We start from the raw sequence: 12,143 nt of genomic DNA, 5'->3' as shown, positions 1-12,143 counted from the left end.
TCGCAATCGTTTGTCGCTCCGTGCGCACCGCGAGTGGCGAGCCGTGGCCATGTGGCCTTGAAGAGATCTGCTTGATTGTCTTTTCCTTACTTCTGCATAATAATTTTTGTTCATTTTGATGATACGAGTGTTCGGATGACACAAATTTTTTTACAACCCCGAGAGATTCATATCACCGAGGTTCTACTGTACCAACTTTTTCATTGAAAGCCTTTAAGTATGATGGTGCGTCTTATACACTGGAAAATATGGTGAATTCTGCTCAATAAATTCAAGCAAAATTAATAAAATAAAATGACAGTGTGCGTCCAAGCACGTGGTCATTGTTGTTGAGCAATGAGAGTTTGAGAGGTGCATGCATTTCACCTTCACTCCTAAAGCATTGAGACAGGTCAGGAATAACACCCAATATGTGTTCTGTTACCGCACCAAGATCCAATATGAACGATTTACTGGTAATGCACCAGCTGACCCAGCTAAATTTAACCACACTTTAAAAAATGATGGAGTGTCAGTAAAACCAACTGGAAACTAACGAGAGTCCCATGGTTTAGTCTGGAGTATTTTATCGCTTGCCAAAAAACTAATTAGCTTACTTTTGGTTCATTGCACTGAAGAACAAAGTTTTGATACAAAATTTATAAGTTGTCTCGAAAAAAAGCTAGTTGCGATGTTTTCATGAAGGTGCAATTTGCGTAGCTTGATTTATTGGTCTTCAAAGAGAGCTGCCATGAGATCAACTTCTCATTACCATCTCTCGCCCGGTGCACACACACAGGTTCATCAGGAAGAGCATTAAAAAAAAAATGAAAAATGGATTTTGTTCTCCGAGACAAGTCTTGGCACAATGAAGTGGTTATTATATATGTTAGGCCAGTAAAAAAAAACCTTACATAAATGGTAGCTTGATGCCAGCATTTCGGTAAACACCTCTTCAAGATTTGTATTGATGCTTTGCTCTCAAACTAAAAATTAAAAGGTCAGCTAATTAGTCTTTACTAATTAATTAGCTTTGGCAAATGAAAAAGATCATAAGACACTAGGCCACATTATCTTCTTTAGAGGCTTGGTTACATTCAGTTGGGACACCTGGTATATATCCATTTTGCATCCCCGTTTCATAACACCTCCCAGAAGGGCTCTAGGGGGTTCATAAATAAATAAATACTACACTAGTCTTGATCACTGCATTATGCAATGGCATGCGAAAGCATCCAGTCTATCCTTTAAGAACAGTGCCTCAGCTAGTTGTGTTTGATCTAATCCAAGAGCCAACACAGGGAAAGCTGCATCCATGTGTGCCATATGACAGTGCTTCACTCACCTTGGCTTGTTTAGCTGCATATGGGTTGTGGTAGTTGGGATCCTTCTCAACCAAGCCCAGTTCCTGAGCGACCTGCATTACCACAGCAATCAAATGCCGTTATCCACACCCACGCAAGTCAGCATTTTGCTATGTTCTCGTTTTATTAAAAGCGTAATTTTAAGCAGTAGTGGCATTAAGCGGTAACCACATGTGGGGACGTCCCTTGGCGATGCATCGTGTGAACCTGATGCTACCTCCTATTGTTGAAGCTGGTGCACCCGTACAAAGGGACAGACTCGGCGATAGAGTGACACATTTTCAGTGTTGCTCTGTTACTGCAACATCATCGTTCGGTCACTCCAACCCAACAGGGAAGTAAAATTATGCCAAGTAACCCGTGTTTAAGACTGAACAGCATGAAGTACAGTACGAGAAATGATGAAAATTCTTCTCGTAATGCATCACATTAGTGAAGTAGTGCTAAGCTAAACTGTGTAGTGCAGACACTTGCAAGAAGTGACTTCACCGCTCCTTAAATAATTACAGTTAACAATATACAACAATAACAGCCTTTCTTGTCATGTATTCCTACCAAGATACAGTGACCATCTGCAGATTCTTCACTGAAACCAGACTAGAAAACAAACTTCCCTCGCAAAGTTGCTAGAACAGGTGTTAGGTACCCGCAAAGCCGTCGGCGATTGACTAGTCTCATTGCCGGTTCCAAGCTATGATTTTCTACAAACCCAGAAACTGAGTGAAGCAATAACCAGCAGTGCTTTGGAAGCCCTCTGGTCATCATGCAATGCGTCGCCATGCATTACTGCTACAAGCAGTTAGTGCATTAAAATGAGTTCCTTGGAACCAAGAGAAGCTGAACCGCACTCACTTCTTGCACGTAGAAAATGTTACAAGCTGAAGATGTGCAACTTCCTGACAGTATACAAATACAGGAGGTAATGTGGCTTAAACGTTCCAAGGTGACCATGCACGGTATTGAATCGTTAATGACATTGTTTTTACAAGATCGAAGGCACTGCTTGTATGCTTAAGCCTGCATAAAATCCGCAATTTTGTTTCCTTTAGCCAGCATGCAAAGAAGAGTTGGAGTTTATTCAGACACGAATATTTTGTTTAACGGTAGTGCTCATGATTCACCAAGTGGGTGAAAGTGCAATAATAAGACTTTCCAGTTGCGTTTCCACACAGTGTTATTACGTAGGTCTCTGTCACTATTCACTACAGGGAAAATAAAAGGTTACTATTTCGCTGAATCTAAGTGGATTTGGTTTCACTCACAAATGAAACCTATACAGCTTTCACGGAAAATTCGTAGCTGAAGGAAAGGTTGTCCGTCATTGACATTCATCCAACCATAGCTGCAAAGGAAAGCTATACAGCTTGCCTCTATAGCCATACAGCTGCACTTAAGTGGATGTTAATGAAAAATTACTCCCTTATGCAAATTCATAAAGTGTTGTGTTCATGGTGAAAACGTAAGAAAGAATGAGTCTTGGATTAATAAAGCACACAGGTAAACATGCAAACAAACAAAAAATAACTAATATTTAGCAACACTAACATTAGAATCACCACTTCGAAAACATGGCTGTCTTGTTTTATGCAGGTTACGCACATTAGACAACGCATACGCTTTTACTCCAGACGGGCGCCACGCACCTGCCATGACGGCGAAAATGCCCATGTAACATGGAACTTTAGTTTTTGCGCAAAAACTTACCAAGTTTATCAACTTGGTTGTAGTTTCATCATAGAGGTCAGTCGAGTTAGAAAATCCGATCGCCCAGTTGAGTACCACGGCACCGGCTTTGTTCGCATTGATGACGGCATGAGCAATGTTCGGCAGTCGCAGGATTATCTCACCAAAGAACGCCGTGTTCTCCAACACCTGTGACAATGCTGCAATACGAACGCATACTATTGTAGTACAGATATTCGTACGCAGTTTTACATCGTACCGCACGATCACCGAGTAAAACAGCACAACTTTTCGCTTACCGTCTCTTGTACTTTCGTCCTCTGGGAAAGGGCCGCCTGGAATGTAGTCGGAACTCTCAAGCTTCAGCTTCGACGTTGTGAGCACCTGGCAAAAGAGGTGACACCACATAACGCACATCCGCAACAAAAGATGCAGTTTCGCATCTGTGCACCATGATACCCGATGATTATATGAGACTTTCTATGCCTGGCAGGATTAGGGGGCGAGCGATCTTCTTACCTCATTGATTTTGTCCAGGACAATATTGACTAGCTTGGCCTGCTTCTCGAAGTTGTCTAGTTTCAATATACTCTTCACGGCTTCGAGACGCTCCGCGCGACGCATCTTGAACAGCTTCCGATCTGTGGAAGCCGGTCAAGGAATACAAAAGATGTTCTCCTGAAGTCATATTAAATCTAACACACATCTATCCGCATGTTCCAAGGGGAGACCTACGAGGGATCGCAGGCCAGCAGAGAACACAAGTTATCCTGAAAAGCAAGCGTGATGAGAGGGTGACGTGGATTAGTTTAAACAAACACCAAGGATACATTGCTGTACATGATGAGGTAGCGCGTTCTCCCTTGTGTTTTCTTGAGCTAAGCAAACGCCGAGTACAGCAGCTGCCAGTAGCAACCTGAATACTCGGCTAATGTTCATAATGACTAGCTGAGTGTCTATCTCTGTAATAAATAATCTAAGTGAACGTAAAAATCACCCGATGCCCGGTGACTACACATCACACCAGCGTCGGCACCGAGAAAACCACGTGTTTTGTTGACAAACCTGCTCATCGGCATAAAACCAATAGAACGATAGAACGGCGAACCATAGCCGGACGAACTGCTGTCGCAAATTTTTAATTCGCCTCATTTGTATAAACAAAAACTAGTGTTGTAAAAATGCTGTGCAATTTTTGTTGTTATTTTACAAATTAGAACTGTTCAGTAAACAAATAGTATAAAAACTTTCATAATTATTTAGTTTCAGTTTCGTTTTTTATCGAGCAGACGGAAAGAAAGAGAAATAACATTTATTGGCACCCATCAAAAGGTTGGCGAGGATCCGAGGCGCAGCTCTGTCCCAGCTTTGTCCTCCCCCTCAGCCGTCGACCTGGATCTCTTGGATCTGAGCAGCGGCCAGGGCGAGACCGATGACTTCACGTTGCCTTATTTCTCGTCCTGTTGGAGAAGTAGGACTCACCTTTTCTGTCAGGTTCTGGAAGGCGTGACAATCTCGCAGTACGAAAGCTGTCGGGAAGCGTTACAGGCAGGAAAATCCTATCGAAACTAGGAATAAATTACGAGAGTCAGCGAGGTCCGAAGTGGACATGCTTAAGAGCGTGCGCGATAGGCTGATGATCCCACCACTACCGAAAAACATGCATCCCGTCCAAAGGATCGCAGAGAGAAACGGGCAGAGAGAAACGGGCAGAGAGAAACGGGCTGAAGCCCTCGGCAAATGTTTCAAAAACTATCCGATAGAAGACGTGGCCTACGTGGACGCAGCTAATTGCGGGAAGGGGAGAATGGTGATAGCGGTAGCTAGCGCGCCGAGACATATCTCCGAACCGGCGCCTCGATCACGACGGGCAGTCCCGAAATTGCAGACGAAGCCGCCATCGCACTTGCAATAGTGGGCACGGATGCGTCAACGATAGTCAGTGACTCAAACGTAGCAGTGATGAATTTTGCCAAGGGAATTGGTCTCCCCTCTGACGAACGGAATCCTGCGGACTGCAAGGGACGACCGCAAAATTCTCATAGTCTGGACACCTGCACACGCATCCCTGGCTGGAAATGAAGCAGCTCACGAACTGGCTCGAGTTCTTGCTTTCCGAGCCAGTGGCCATACCGAGGGCTTCGCAGACAGGGATCGTCTTGTGTGTTACAGAGAGATCGCACAACATTACAGGCTTAATCGAACGAAGTACCCCGCCGCTGATAAATCATTGACAAAGAGTTAGGCCACCTCTTGGCGCCGTTTCCAAACTTATACGTTTCCGAACCCGGTTATGTGTAGTCGTTATTATCCGGGACAATATTCAAACGAGTGTAAGCAATGTAAGGCCAAAGCGGATCTCAACCATATTCTCTGGAAATGCCCTTTTGCCCCCCTGGAGGGACAAAAAATAGTCACTTGAACAATGGGAGGCTCTCCTACTCAGCTCCGATCCGGAGACTCAAACAAAAGTCGTCCAACTGGCCGAAGACGCCGCCAGGAGCCAAGACCTTCCGGCCGTCGTTTAGGCGAGGGGCCTATATGCCCTTCAGACTGTTGGCAATAAACGTTTTACAATAAAAAAAAAATCCAAATCTAGGACACTTCCATACCATGTGGATCATGTCCGCTATGCCATCGCAACGTTTGCCCCTGGGGCTAAAAATTTCCGGGTGCCACTTGCTGTAAAGCTGGGGGTTCGGGAATACTCCAGTTTGTATACCTACGCCACATAAGCTCCTCGCTTTTGGTGAGTTGCTTACACGCTTTTGGTAGTACTGATCTGCCTGTAATTTGTAATGATTTAAAATAGCTTGGTAGGTATAGGTCATTATCGAACTGTAGGGGCTCCACATCGCGCAAGGGGTACGGGGTGCGCGTAAGACGTCTCTGGGAACCCGGAATGTAGCTAATCCTCGGGCCAGTACGTGCGCTTTTTCGTTCCCCCTCAACCCCTGGTGCGCCGGTGTCCAAATGAGCGCGACCTGCTCTGCCGGTGGTGGGCCACTAGCCAACACTCTTGATGCTATGACCGAAATGCGGCCCGTGTCGAAGTTTCTAATCGCTGATTTGGAGTCTGTAACTATAATTTTGACCTGTTGTTGGGTTAGAGCTAGCGCAATGGCCACCTCTTCCGCCTCCGTTGCGGTCGAGTGTCGGGTGCTGCAGCAAACTACCGAGCCCCCGTTTTCTCTAGTTGCTACTGAAACACGTCCCATACCGTCCGCACATAGTGCGGCATCTGTATATAAGACGTCCTGTCTGCCCTCAAAACTTACTCAAAACAGGCTTGCAGCGCTGCTGCTCATGGTAGGCGGGGTGCATGTTTTGGGGGAGCGGAGGTATTTTTAATTTGTCCCTAACCTGTCTATGAACATTGTCTGTACGTCTGGAGCATGCTTGCGGCTGGCCCAGTTTCTCCAAAATGCTCCGACCAGTACGACTGCGCACAATTCAAGGGTATTGGAAACAGTCTCAAAATCTTGTTTGCCGACGTATTGGGGGGTAATCCTAGTGCCGTTTTGATCCCTTTACGAATGAGAACGTCAAGTTTCTTCTTTTCTGCCTTGTGAAGCCGTAAATACGGCGCCACATAGACTATCCTACTGATTATGAAAGACTGGACTAGCCTAAGGAGGTTAGCTTCTTTCATGCCCGCATGTTTGTTTGCGATCCGCTTCAGGAGTCTACAAGTTTGACTGGTGCTAGCGTCTAGCCTCTGTATTGCTTCCGAGTTTCTGCCGTTAGCATGAATTCGTAATCCCAGAACATTTCTAATGCTTGCCACTGTTGGTATAACGTTGCCGTTGACCCTGAGTGTTATTTCCGGGTTATTCTGCTTTTATACGCCCACGATGGGGCGATCGCATTGGCGTAAGAACGAGCGCTTCCGATTTCTCGGCCGAGCATGGGAGCCCGATTGGTTGTAAGTATTTTTCTATAACATCGATTAGCTCGCTGGAGTGTCTGTTCACTTTCACGTTTGCGGATCTGGGGTTATAGTTTGGGCGTGCCAAGTTACCTCTTCTCTAAGTTCACTCCCCATCCCTGCATGGAAGATTGGGAGGCTTCGGCCATGGATGGCTTCGGCATGGCTTCGGGGTAAAGAAGAAACAATAAATTTGTAAGTTCTCGGAAAGACAAGGACAAGTCTAGTCCTTGTCTTTCCGAGCGTTTTCAAATATATTATGCTGCAACAATAAACTAGCCCAGCAAGCAACTTTTTTAAAGAGAAGCGGTCGTCATTTTAAATTTTTGCGCGATAGCTAGTGTTGCAGAAAAGCCATCGTCGGCGCCGCCGGTGTCGTCTTTGTTGGTCGGGTTGCTCGGAGTTAGCATGCCCACGACAACATACTTATAGGTAAAGGACCTCGCGCGGCAATTTCAAATACCTCAGAACGCTCTGGTAAACGTGACGTCACAGACTGAATGATGTGATTAAAACATGTAATCTATAATTGGATACGAGCTCAATTTTCAGATGGCCGAGCAGAGGCGGCGAACAGCTAACAGAATCAGTTTTTGATACTTCACTATACCATACAAGTCGGAGACATCGCAGTTCTTGAGTTGTAATATGGCCTCATGGTTAGCCTTTTATTGACGCCAATCTATAGTACTATTCTTTTTCCGATATACCGACTAGTTTCCCTTTTACAGCGCCGACAAAGTCATGCCCACTTGAAACCAGCCTACATAGCCATGCATGCTTACGCATTAAAAACTCAGGGGGCACTTGGCTCACTGAAGTGCTTCAAAGCGGAAGCCTTCCACGCCGCGCTGCTTAGGAATTGACTGCGCGACTGTTTGTGATTGACTAGTGCTTTATTTGACTGTTGACCTTGAATGCGAATTACAACTGTCTACTTTGATTGGGGTAGTTTGGCTTCTTTCTATCACACCTCTTCCCGTGCTCCACCAACTTCTGCTGTAATATACTTGTACATAGCGCGTTCGAAGGATGGGCGGAGGGTGGCTACTCCTGGCCCTGATGGGGCTGGGACAGGTAGGTCACCGCCGCTTGCGGCGGGGGCTAGCCTGCCACCGAATTTTTATCTGTTGTAGGCCGTCATTGCACCCGCCACCGCTTGGGTGGTGGACGACGGCTGTTGCGGCGCGCGTCTTTCTGTCCCTCTTCTTTTTCTTTCTTCTCTATTTTCTATTCTGTCCGCACGACGCCCGACTACAGTGCCGGAGTACCCAGGTTTACCCGGCTTCGATCCGGACCGCGACGACTGCGTTTCGATGGAGGAGAAACGATGAGGCGTCCGTGTGCTGTGCAATTTCAGCGCATGGTAAAGATCGCCAGGTGGTCGAGGAATGGTGGCTGTTCCTGGCCCTACGGGGCTGGGACGGTAGGTCAACGCCACTTGTGGTGAGGGCTAGCCAGCCACCGAATTTTATCTGTTGTAGGCCGTCATTGCACCCGCTATCGCTTAGGTGTTAGACGACGGCTGTTGCGGCGCGCGTCTTTCTCTCCCTCTTCTTTTTCTTTCTTCTCTATTTACTCTTTTCTGTCTTTTTTTTTTTCATCTCTGTCTTTCTGAAGCTGATTCAAGATCTGATGATATCGGTTGGTTTTGGTTTTGTGGGGTTTAACATCCCAAAGCGACTCAGGCTATGAGAGACGTACGCCGTAGCGGAGGACTCCGGAAATTTCAACCACCTGGGGTTCTTTACCGTGCACTGGCATCGCACAGCACACAGGCGCCTTGCTTTTCGCCTCCATCGAAAAGCGGCCGCCGGGGCCGGGATTCGATCCCGCGTCCTAGGGAACAGTAGTCGAGCGCCGTAACAATTGCGCCACCCCGGCGGGATCTGATGATATTGCTGTTGCATGTTCTTCAGATGTTCATTTTGAGTTTGATACAGTTTCATTTCTGCCTGAAGTTCTTCAAGCTTCGTAGATATTTGGCTCGAGATTTTCGCACGTAGACAAGCTGAGTTCCTCGCTTCCACCGGAGTGCGAGTTTTCAGTTGCCGAATCTCGACTGTGTTTCGCATGTTTGTAACATTCTGCAATGACATGCTCAATCGGATTGTTGCAGGGGAATATGCATACATTCCCTCCGCTTCTGGCGTCCCTGCTTCCTAAATCCGCGCTGGAGAGATTCTGCGATCGCGATTGTTCTATACTTGTCTGGGGATCCATCTGAAGGTACCCTTTCTCTGTGTTTTCTAGTCTTCATTCCGTGTACAAGTGTAAATATGTCGCTCCTATTCATCGTACGTTCAGACATTTTTCTGCATGTTTTCGATCTACGGTGCATCATAATGCCGTCAATGAAATCAAAATTTTGCGAAACCGAATTCAAAGTAGAGGGAATTGTCTTCCACACACATAGGTACTTGTATATACACACACACACGCACTGTAGTACATATATGGGAGGACAACGAAAGGTGCGATACTAGCAACAATCACATATTAATAGTTATTCCGTGTTCATCAATACCTACAGAACACAAGCTCAAAAGGAATTACAATGAGAAACTTAATGACAGATGATTAAATCTTCCTCATGATTCGAGGTACGTAACAAAGGGGGGGGGGGGGGGTTAGTATGGCAACGCTGGCATAACAAGCCTGCCGTCCCGAACGGCGAAGAAACGGGTGTGCCAGCGCTGCAGAAACCGCGCCTCTCCATCTCTGTCCAGTTGATCAGAGAGATACTTCCACAATAGAAGACGCAGTCGCTGTAGCGCTGGGTACATGGCCCTGGCTGGTTGTCTACGGACTTCAGCAAGGCAACGCCTCTTCCACAGCACAAAATATACACAGGCGACTACTATAGCCGCGCAAAACATCCGCGTGGTGGCCTGGCGCGAGGGCCACCGTGCACAGAGAACACCTTTCTCACCAAGCGCCACATGACCAGCGCGACTGGGCATTCAAAAAACGCGTGCCTCATGGTTTCCGTGCGGCCGCAGTTTTGGCATTTGTCATACGGCACGACATGCCACATGGCGAGGCGTTCTCGCGTGGGTAACACGCCCCATCGTCGGCGCCGCTCGAAATCGCGGACCTCGGAAGGCGCACGGTTCACCGCCCACCGACGCCACTTGTTGACGGCCGTGCGGAGCTGGTCGTCGCTGTTTAGACGCGAGGAGGCAACCATCTCGCTGACTTGCATTGCGGGCACCTTAAAAATATTGAGGTCAGGCAGGTCGTTGTCGACCGCTGTCTTAAAGCCTGCCACGTTTGGTAAAACCTGTGAGGCCTTTCGGCCTGTGGGCACAGGTGCCGGTCTGCAGTAAAGGTCCGGCGAGCTGTGTTCAGCCAATACTGTAACAGGGAGCGCCCCGGGTACAGCGGATCATTGAGCAGCGTGGCGACCAGTTTCGACGCCAGCACTCGGCCCACCGTGTTGACGCATGGCAGCCCGATGCCTCCCCTTCTTGCGGTAGGTGAAGGCAACGGCGCGCGACAAGAGCTGTCCCGCCATCCCAAACACCCCAGCCAGGGAGGCGAGATGACCTGCCGTTCGACGCGGAATCTCCGCAACGCGCGAAACGTAGAGCGTGTAGGCGTACTACGCCTTAGTCTTTACGACCCAGACTTTTGTCTGCACGGAAAGTCCAAAGTGGGCGGCCTCCGACATCGCACTTGTGGCACGCGCTACCACATCCTGCCACGGCCGCTCGCATCGAAAAAGACGCCCAGCACACGGGCCGCGTCGACAAATGGAACACAATCTGGGAGAGGGTCCGCGAAGAGCCAAATCGCAGCGCGCGGCTTTTGCTGGCGTTCAACTGCGCTCCAGACAAATTGGAATATGTGTCAAAAACAGCAAGAAAGGCGCCGAAGCTGCGGCCATCGCGGAAGAAAAGGGACAAATCGTCAGCGTGAGCTGGATACCACGATCGTTTCCTGCCCCGTCACCGGAAAGCCCCGGATGTGTCGATCACAGGCAACTCTCCTTAAGAGCGCGGATCCGATGACAGGACAAAAAGTGCAGGCGACAAGGGGCAAGCCTGGAGAACTCCCCTTGTTACAGCGAAAGGAAGGGCTAGTGAGCCGTTCAGAACAAGGGCACTACATAGGTTGCTGTACAAGGCTCGTATCCTGTCGATAAATACCGGAGGCAGACCGAAGCAGCGGGGACAGCAAACAAGTAGCCGTGCTCGATTCTGTCAAATGCCTTCGACTGATCTAAGGAGAGAAAGACCCCGTCTACTGCCTTCTCTTTTGCATAAGCGAACACATCTCGTGTCAGTGTGAGTGACGCAAAGACGGAAAGACCCGGAACTGCACATGATTGATACTCGCTGACAAGAAATGGTAGGGCGGGGCGCAGGCGTTCGACCAAAAGGGAGGCAACCAACTTGTAATCTGTGTTAAGTAGCGTAATCGGGCGCCACGCCTCCGGTTCTGATAACGTCGCATCATGCTTTGACACTAGCACGATCCGGCTTGAAGAAAAGGATGCTGGCTTTTTACCTTCTTCGAGGAAAATGTTCACAAGGCGCGTCAGATACCTTCCAATGACATCAAAGAAAGTGCAATAGAACCCCGAAACCAATCCATCTGGTCCGGGTGCCGAAGCTTGGTGCATGCTTCGCAACACGCTTACAATTTCCTCACCCGTTGCTGGGGCGCACAGCGTCTCAATCATGTCATCCGGTGGGTGGGGTAATGTTCCGCAGAAGTCTGCAGTCGCTCTCTGAAAACCTTCGCGCTCGCAGAGGCCTTCCGACGCGAAGATCGCTTTGAAGTAGCCTCGAAAAACGCGTTCGACAATCACACTTGCCGCAGCCGGGCGGCAAGTGTGAAGACAAGCGATCTGCATTTTTTTTTTTTGCTTATGACGAGCTGATGTCGTCATAGCTTTTCCGCAATGTTTCAAGGGGCTTTTGGCGAGCCCAGCTCTTGAAACGGTACTTTACCACATAAAACATAGATGGACGGGTCCCATTGTTGGCGTTTTTCTTAAATGCGATTTTGAACACTAGATGGCAGAATTCCTGCATCCCGTTTCCCGCGTTTTCTAAAACATGGCATCATGCGTGCGTGGATCTGGTGCGGGAGATTATTCTGCGTCGGATGATAGCGCAAGTGATGATGATGCCGTTTTTTGTTCTTCAAGTCAAGAGGATAGTGATGATATTATTACCGAT

General features: G+C 48.0%; 1 protein-coding gene across 5 annotated transcripts in view; it reads right to left on the bottom strand.

The window, feature by feature from the left end:
* Positions 1–11,771, bottom strand: part of LOC146191570 (coiled-coil domain-containing protein 134-like) — a 41,005-nt gene extending 29,234 nt beyond the window's left edge. For 3 of the 5 annotated variants that reach the window (XM_084602083.1, XM_084602082.1, XM_084602081.1), the window contains exons 1-5: positions 3,857–4,151; positions 3,546–3,667; positions 3,326–3,410; positions 3,048–3,226; positions 1,325–1,396 (exon numbers count right to left, since the gene is read on the bottom strand). In XM_084602083.1, coding sequence (XP_084458209.1) covers positions 1,325–1,396; positions 3,048–3,226; positions 3,326–3,410; positions 3,546–3,667; positions 3,857–3,965 — 567 coding nt within the window. In that variant the 5' untranslated portion in view covers positions 3,966–4,151. Of the gene's footprint in view, positions 1–1,324; positions 1,397–3,047; positions 3,227–3,325; positions 3,411–3,545; positions 3,668–3,856; positions 4,152–11,610 lie in introns of those variants that run through there. The other 2 variants (XM_084602085.1, XM_084602084.1) reach the window with 2 other exon arrangements.
* Between the last annotated feature and the right edge of the window lie 372 nt (positions 11,772–12,143).

This window comes from Amblyomma maculatum, chromosome 4 (genome assembly GCF_055883805.1).
Source record: "Amblyomma maculatum isolate TAMU_Amacu chromosome 4, ASM5588380v1, whole genome shotgun sequence".
NCBI classification, from domain to species: domain Eukaryota; kingdom Metazoa; phylum Arthropoda; class Arachnida; order Ixodida; family Ixodidae; genus Amblyomma; species Amblyomma maculatum.
The sequence above is the reverse complement of the archived record's forward strand: the minus strand, read 5'-3'. Positions and strand labels throughout refer to the sequence as shown.